The sequence below is a fragment of the Pteropus alecto genome, unplaced genomic scaffold (assembly GCF_000325575.1).
Source record: "Pteropus alecto unplaced genomic scaffold, ASM32557v1 scaffold103, whole genome shotgun sequence".
In the NCBI taxonomy this organism is placed as follows: Eukaryota; Metazoa; Chordata; class Mammalia; order Chiroptera; family Pteropodidae; genus Pteropus; species Pteropus alecto.
In genome coordinates, this window is record NW_006436288.1 from 6,420,840 (window position 1) to 6,430,010 (window position 9,171).

Genomic DNA, 9,171 nt, shown 5'->3' on the forward strand with positions numbered 1-9,171 from the left:
CTCATAATTATCTGAAAGATTCCTACAGTGAATTAAGAGGTTTCTAATAAAGTACTAAGCTGCATTTAGAAGTTGAGCAATGAAAGACTCTTTGTTCTCATTTCAAAAGGTTCCAGTACTGAACAATTTGGCTCCCAATACAGGCATGTTTTAGACCACCTGCAGACTCTAATCTACGCAAATTTATTTGGTACAAACTTTCTTCTACGTCACCACATTCTGTTTAATTCCAGAGAGGTTTATTGCTAGTGTTAAATGGCATTAATAAGAGAACAGCTGCTCTCATGGGAGCTGCCCTGAAAGGAAAAAGGAGAAAAATTGAGTTTTTGTTAGCTTCTTCCCTAAGAATGCACTGCCACAAATGCGTCTAACCTTCAGATGAAATAATCACCTTGAGCAAGTAGAATGTTTCCTATGACCTTGATTCAAGTCTGTCCTTCAGCCAATAGTCATCTGTAACTCTCTTGATTCAAAAGATGAAGTTAAAAAGTATATTAACCTTTTAAAATTTCTCAACAGAAACTAATTTGTACTTAACTACATCAAAAACAAAGTAGAAATAGACAAGTAAATGGCTTTGGTAGAAGAGTACTTTAGAGATTTGCTTTTAAAAATCTAATGTATTAATATATTTTGTTAATGTTGATAGAAAAATTCAAATTTCTTTAAATTTTAGTATATATATACACCCATATATACATATGTATATATATACATATATATATGTATATGTATATATACACATATATGCAATGGTTAAGCCCTTGTTAAGAAGCTTTCAAATGAAGAAATTGATGTCAAGCTCCAGGGCCTCTTGCCCTGTGCCTATAGGCATGCCTGTCATTCTGCCAGCTACCAACCCCTTCTTTACACAAGGTATTTAATTCTCATGATTTACATCTCAGCTCATGTGTCATGGCCTTTGAAAAAATCTTACCTCTCCCACACAGGTTGAATCTTTTGCATTGCCATGATTTGATATGTCAGAAAGAAATTGTACCACACACTTGCTAAAAATGGCAAGGAAGACTTTATTTAAGATTATCGCAATAAGGGAGGAAAATAAACTTACCTCTATCGAAACAAAGGCAGGAGCGTTTTTAAGCGCTGGGATGAACTACTGGAAAAAGTACTGGAGGACCTTAGAGAGGCATTGGTCAATGTGATCAGGTCATTTGTGTTTGCTAATTGGTGCTTATTTAAGTTAGGCTCCCAGGTCCTTGAGTTATAAAACTGACTAGCTGCTGGGACAAGATTTATACATTTTACAAAGGGACAGAGAAAGAATTTGCAATTTCAAGTTTTATAAAGTAAATGCTCTAAAGAAAGGGAGGTCAAAAGTTTAGTCAGGCTTAGGGGAACATTAGGGCCATCTTGGTCACATGAGTATGTCGTAAAAAACAGCATGTGTATTTCATTTTTTGCCTTCTTGGCTCTCTCTCCTACAGATTGTAAGCTCCTTTAAAGCATGCTCTGAGACAGATTGATCTTTGTTTCCATAGCATCCAAAACAACGGCCAACCATTTTGTAGATGGTCAATATAAGTTTGATTAATGGGTTCATTTTGTGAATAAATAATGAATACAGTAAATATATTTTTAAATTCTTGCTTATGACTGCTTATTAAATTCCATTCCTTCTGGCATATAATCAATTTAATAATTTTGTTATGTGTCTGTATGGCTTAAAAGTAATCCACGATAATTTAATTTCATGTTCTTTTTCTGAACTGTGTTTTAAAAATCGATCTTGTCCTATAAAGTGTAAGAAATTTCTGTGGTATATTATAATAAAACCATTGAAGCAATCACTAGCACTTCTACAAAAATTCCAAGAGATCTAGTTCCTTTGTCACATCTCATATAATTGGCACTTTTTTGTTGTTTATTTGCTATTGTTACTGTCTTCTTCTTCTTCTCCTCTTCCTTCTTCTTCTTTCTTTCACGTTATACATTGTAAATGATTACTGTTTCATTAAGTAAACCCAACTATCCCTGCTGATCATCTGGTAACTTGTACTATTACTCTTTAATGTAGTCTCTATTAGATCAGAATTTCCTGTGGACCACTTTTCCATATCATCATTTTTATCACTTATGAACATTTCACCATTTACTTGGGACTATGGAACAGAAACTAGAAAGAACATAATTTATTTGCGTAAACCGTTACTGAATACTTACTAAAGTCTGGGACTTTGTGGATATAGACACAAAAGGGAGGAAAAAAGCTTCTGTCCATAGGGAAGTTTATAGTTTGATGGGAGAATCTTTGCCTAATTTCTAAATTCTTTGCCTAAGTCTTTGCTTAAAAAAGAACGGACCTCTCTTCTAAGCTCGAGACCAACTGCCTGCTTTACCTCTTCACTTGAAAGCCTCCTAGACACTTCATGTTCAACATACCCCTCAGATCTGCTTTTCACCTAGTATTCCCTTTCTCAGTTCATAGTACCACCATCTACTCAACTCTTCAGTCCAGATGATAGTGCAAAGTTGTCTCTGATTCCTCCCTCTTCTTCATTTCATACATCTAGTCAGTTGTCAAAATCTTGTTGATTAAACTTAACAAATATAGCTCACATTTGTCTATGTATCTTCATCTTAGTCCAAGCCACTGCCATCATGCAGTATCCTCCCCGGTGAGTCCTTTCCCTCTCTATGTGCTACCTTTCAAAGATTTTGTAAGACTCAATATAATTGTAGCTACTTGCTTATTCTCTATCTTCCCACTATAGTAAAAACTCTGTGATGACAACCATTATAACTTTCTGGTCTATCAGAGAATCACCAAATGCTATCACACTTGATATATACTATGTACTTAATAAATTGACGAGAAATTAGGAGCCTAAATAGTGAATTATGATATCAGTACAAATTCTGTAAAACATTTTATGTTTCTTCTGTTGACGTTGATTTTTTTATTATTTTTTATTTTAATTTTTTTATTTTTTTAAGTTTATTGGGATAACATTGGTTAATACAATTATATAATTTTCTGGTGTACATTATAATTTAACATCTATATATTTTATTGTGTGATTACCACCCAGAGTCCATTTCCTTCAGCTACCATATATTTGATCCCCTTTACCCACTTCACCCTCCCCAACACCCTTATATGTGACACCCCTTACTCTGTCCACCACTTCCCTCCTCCCCCACCCCCTACCCTCTGGTAACCACTAGTCCATTGTCCATGTCCCTGAGTCTTTGTTTGTCCTGTTCATTTGTTGCTTTTAGGTTTATATCCAACATATAAGTGATATTATGTGATTATCAACTTTTTCAGTCTGGCTTATTTCGCTTAGCATGATTATCTCGAGATCCATCCAGGTTGTCACAAATGGCAGTATTTCATCTTGAAGTTGACTTTATTACACTTTCTCAATCAACAGATGCATTTCTATGAAAATTGTCTTTAGTACTTCTGTGTTGAAAACATTAAATTGTTTGATCACAAGAAAAGGTAATCTATTATTAACTGCATTTTTGCTGAGGCTTGTTCTGTAAAAAGTCTGTACATGTCTTTACAAAGCTTCCTGAAAGAGGCTATCATCTAGTAAAGGAGCTGGAATATATGAGAATAAAATGAATGCCTTAAAGGATGTACATTATTTAGGACACTGTTTTCATTATAAGTGACAAAACTCCAATCAAATGAATATATACAAAAGGGAAAATTATTTCTTCATATAAAAATAATGTTGGCTAGTATTAGAGCTTCTTACTCCTGTTCTTGTCTCTGACTCATCAGACTGATAGCTTGGTCTTTCAACCTCGCTTTCTTCATAAAGCTGGCACTGTTGTCAGCTCTATGTTTACTTCATTCCAGATACGTTTATTCTGTGCCACTGGGGAAAATATCAGGAAAGTACTCTGGATTGGCTTGAGTTGGGTTACATATGTATTCACCAGTCACTGTGACACGGCTGTATTGTCAGGAGGTGAGTAGGGAAGTAGAATTCGAAAGCCTTTTTTGGGACTACATAACTAAAAGAAGGAATAAGAGTCCCTCTTAAATGACTTTGGATATGCAATTATCAGAAAAAGAGATAATGATAATGAGAAACGGGGGAGGAAATGGGAAACAGCATCTACTTGAGAAGCATATATAGAGTGACAAAAGAGTTTAGAAGAGAAAGATTATTTCTTAGAAGAGGAATTCAGTGACATCTGACTAGATCTCAAAATAATAAGTGGACATTGAACTTTTAGTGACTGAGGAGCATTTCAAAAGGAGGAGTAGTACCAGCTTGGAAGTAGAAGAGTTCAGTGAATGTGCAGAAAAGAGAGCGGTGAACTATAGATAGATACTGGGCTGCAGATGGAGGAAGACAGCAAAAGTGTATTTGTGCCAGCTTGTGGGAGAACAAGCGTTCTTTGAGAGGAACTTGAAATTAATTTTTTAGTCCACATGAAGCAGAACAGTAACATTAAAGCCATCTTTAAAGAAATCAATCTTGTAGATTCTTGAACTCATTGACAAAGTAACGGAGGACATAACAAGAATTTATTCCAATAATCTAGGTGAAAACTTTTCAGAGTCTGAAAGAGTGGGAATAATATCAAGATATAAACAGAACCTTGTATTGAACATTACCAGATATTACACACTGTTCACAGTTATGTCTCAATGTCATATTAATGGTCATTGCCATCTTATTCTTATTTCTCCATTCTTGAAAATGACGTTATTACAGTATACAAATCAAATAATATAGGTACTCATTTGGTACTTAACTCATATTAATAATGTGAAAAGAAATAACTATTACGTATTCAGCATATAAATAAGTAGTCTAATTTGTTGTTTTCTCAGGAAAGAAAACTTTCAAAAGGAGGAAAATCTACTGCCAAATAACTCAGCACCTCCTGCAGAACCACAAGATGTGGAAGAAAGTCATCGAAGAGGAACAACGGTTGGCAGGCACTGAAAATCAGCCCCTGGACCAGTCTCCCCAGCAGCATTCCTCAGAACAGATCCAGGCCATCAGGGAAGAAGAAGAAGAAAAAGGGAAGCCAAGAGGAGAGGCAATCCCAACCCCAAAGCCAAACCAGTGACAATGGATAAAACGAGCTGTGTTCCAAACCGAGTGACTTGTCACAGACTCTTTTCAAGCCAGCACAACACTTAGACACAACACTGTAGAAATACAAGAAGATGGGCAAATGGCTACTGCATTTTGGGATTCTTCGCATTCTGTGTGTTTATTTTTACAGTGAAGTACATGGTTAAAAACTCTTGCTCAGAGAAGCTTTCACATTGCAACACCAGCTTCTAAAGATTTTTTTTTAAGGAAGAAATATATTTGTGTGTGTATATATATAAGCTCTCACGTAGATACATGTAAAATATATTCACACACATGAACACACATAAACACATACACACTGAAAGCCAGTATTACTGGCTCCACAATTTAGTAACATTCGTATTAAGATATATAGTGGTCACTGTGATATTATAAATCATAAAGGAAAAATAAAGGAAAATGAAGGAAATGGTGCCGCTTAGCAAGGGAACAGTGCAGCAAATGTAGGTTACAATTAAGAAGCTTTTGCTCTTAATTCCGAGGGATGAAAGTTCCAGAGAATTATTTGAATTCCTATCTCTCCTGCCAACATCTTGTATGTGTGTGTGTATGTCTGAGTCTGTGTCTGTGTGTGTGTATTAAGAGGGAGAGAGAAAGAGGATTGAAAGGGTTCTTGTGTGTATGTATTTTTCTGTGTATGTAGAGAGAGATTTTTGTGGTTAGTAGTTCATAGAATTCCAGCAGCAGATGACTCAGCAATTGTGAACAAACAGAAGGAAGTCCACTCTGCAGTGTCTTAGGCAGCCATTCCAAAAGCCTTCCTCCATTTAGCTTCAATAAAGATCTCTTTGCAGAAGGAGGGTAGTCATCTGCTGGGTGAGAGGGCCATGTGATTGGTACTACTGCTACAGACCACTAGGGGGCTCTCTATCACCAGCCTTAAATCTGGAAGACTGAGGCATTTTTCAATCTACTTGCCTAATGAATGTATAGGAGATGTTTGTCTCTGAATATGTCTGTCACTCAACCTAAGATCAAATCACCATTTAAGGGGACGGCATTCTTTAACACCTAGGAAGGAGCTGGAGTCAGATCTTTAATCAGGTTAGAACTCTAAAAGTTTTCCAGAGAAAACCTGGGAAATTACTCTTAACGGTAATCTCCCATGTCTTAATTTGCTGCAAAATGTGTGTGATAGAAAAAGGCAAACAGAGACCCCCTTTGGGATATATAGTGAGAGATGAAGGGGAAAATTTCAACCTAGCTTTTGGTGTTTGTTGACATAGTGAAAGCCTGATTCTTGGCAACTGTTGAAGATTGATTTTTTGGTGGTAAAGGTCCCACTGACCAACCCTGTTGTGGTATTCCACATGCTGTGTGATGGGGTGGCTTTTATCTGCAATTTGGCCCATTGTCATGCTTCTTTTGGCAGGGACAATTATAGAAGGATTTGGGGGGACTGGCCTATTATTGAAAGTTGGTGTTTTTTTTTTTTGGTTTGTTTATTTACACTTGTTTATGCTGTGAGCCAAACCTCTATTTAAAAAGTTGATACTCACTTTCAATATTTTATTTCATATTATTATATTTGTCATGAATAATTACCTTGATGTAAATATAAAGATTTTTTTTGTTGTTTCTGTAGATACAAACTTTTTTTAAAGGGAAAATGAAACATTTTTATAAAGTTATATTTTAATCACCATTTTTATACATTGAAAATATCTCCAAGCCCAGTAAATGAGTGATGATTCATGGAGGTCTATGGACAGCCACACATCTACCTATTCTAGTATAAGTGATAATCTGATACAGGTATCTTGTGCCAATTAAATGAGGATGCTGCAAAGAATGTTTTTTTTACTAGTAACTTTTGCTAACTTTTGGGTCCATGACTCCCAAGTGAAAGACTTTCCTGACCAACATGAAATGCTCATCATTGATGTTCCAACACTTTTTGGTTATAACTCTTCCTTCAGTACTATATACGGACCTGCTCATCATCTAAACAATCTTAGCTTCTAAGCAAACCTTGATTGCGATTTCTACTTTTTATTTCCTCTGAAGTCATAGAAGAGTGTTTACATTAAAAATGCCTTTGTTTCTCATTAGCGATTATTTTTCCATTCCAAAGCAATGATTTTACAGTAATCCATGGCATTTTTAAATTAAAGCAAAGATAATACAATCAGAAATAAACATGGTTTCAAGGCAAATTTCCCAATAAGTAGGAAAATATGGAAAAGATCAAACTGATACAGACTCTACCTAAATAAGAATAATTGCATTGTTTTTTTTTGAGTTAACACCAGTTCTTCATTATTTAGGACTTACTGAGTTGTTTTCCATTTTCTTAGTATTACTAACTGTGTGCTTCTCTGTTTGTAAATCTTACTGTGAGTCAGATACATATTTCCCAGTGAACTTAACTGTTCTCCTTCCCTTGCATATAAAAGATGAAAAAAATAGACTTTATACTCACATACCTCTTATATCTAATTTCTTAACAAAACTAATCTTTTCCCTTCTCCAGATGCCATACATCTGTAAAATAAATATAAGTTGAGGAAAACTCTAGGTGAGAAATAAGTAGAGTGTTGGAAGAAGAGTTGTGAGTTTGTAACTGGATGTTGGCAGCTCTATCCAAGCTTCCTGGCCCCAAGTAGTGTCCAGCCTGACTGCCAGAACAGAGTTCTTAGCAAACTACCTGGTTTTGTTTGTTTCATTTTAAAGTACATGAAATAATGATGGCCAAAGCAGTTAGAACCTCTTCATTCCAGAATTGTGTCCATCCGTCTAGGAAAATTGATCATTTTTTCTTTAAAAATAAATTTTCAGTATATTAAAGATAGATGTCAGTTGAAATAAAGAAATGGAGATTCATCAAGTATGTGACTTTCATACACACAGTACATCCCAGAGGATGCCTAGGAACGTAAAAAGATATTTTCTGCTACTGAAGGTCTCCCTCTCCTTAGTGACAGCAATATTACTATGTCCACTTCTAACTCCAGAGCTTAATTCCTTAGAAGTGTATTTGTTGCAATTTACTACATTTTTATATGAGTCTATTTATAGGTGCCATTAGATAAACTCAGGTCTTTCAAATGAAGGAATTTCTAGCTCGTTTAGGGAAAAGAATAAATGTATAATAAACCATAAAACTAATGGTAGGAAAAGCTGGAAATGGTGAGTTTGATGCTACCAGTTGTTCCCTGTTAAGGAAAAGACCAGGTATACCATGAGTGTAATCGATGTCATTTCCAGCATACTGATACAATGCCTTTCTACTTACCTAAGCCAACTTTCAGACTATTGTTTCTTTGGTGAAAACACCACTTGAGGGTTTTTTTATACAAGTATAAAAATTTGTTTTTGTCATTTATATAAGACCTGGTTTTGCTCTCAGTAGAAGATGAAGACAGTAGCTTGTACAGGGATATATCTATATTGGTCTTCATCTGACAAGGAATTTCTTCATGTTTAAGAAAATATCCACTTTCTAAAAGCAGAGTACCAAATTCTGTCTGTTCCATTTTGATGGAATTCCAGAACAAATCCTAACCATTGCAATCCCAGTAAAACTAAAGAAAAGGGATTGTGTGTCGTGTAGACTGTTCGTATTACGTGTATGTATTGCGATTTCCTCATGTTCCCTGCCTCTCTTGGTTTGCGTTTCCCGACGTCCCTATCATGTTCCCAGAGAACTTTCTTTGAAGGTAAAAGCTGTGCAAAAGGCATGAGACTCAGGCCTATACTTTGTTTAAATGATGGAAAAAATATAAATTATTTTCTAAGTAATAAAGATATGAAAATTATCATTGTAAATAAAGACTAAAGTTTGAAATGACTGCTTTACAAAAGTGAACTATTTGTGTGATGAATAACTCATGGCTAATGAGAAGAGAGTAATCAAAAAAATTATTTCTGTTCCACTTTGGGAGGTCTTTTTGGTGCTTCTGTGTCAGTATGAGGATCTCCACTGTCCTTGTCATTTTTAATATTTCTAAAATAATAATTAAAACCACAATGAGGGTCTTAATCGTTTTTTTCTTCTAACCCCGATTCTTAATGCCTTTTCTAGCTTATATGCCATTTTGGAGGTAAACTGCCTTTTAAACTGGCAGAAGACTCC

The 9,171-nt window shown here is 35.3% G+C and overlaps 1 protein-coding gene across 5 annotated transcripts in view; it reads left to right on the top strand.

Moving 5' to 3' along the window:
- PDE3A (phosphodiesterase 3A) overlaps positions 1 to 8,887 on the top strand; it is a 268,652-nt gene extending 259,765 nt beyond the window's left edge. For 3 of the 5 annotated variants that reach the window (XM_015590063.2, XM_015590064.2, XM_025047391.1), the window contains exon 16: positions 4,823 to 8,887. In XM_015590063.2, coding sequence (XP_015445549.1) covers positions 4,823 to 5,064 — 242 coding nt within the window. In that variant the 3' untranslated portion in view covers positions 5,065 to 8,887. Of the gene's footprint in view, positions 1 to 3,835; positions 3,949 to 4,822 lie in introns of those variants that run through there. The other 2 variants (XM_025047389.1, XM_025047390.1) reach the window with 2 other exon arrangements.
- Positions 8,888 to 9,171: the final 284 nt, after the last annotated feature.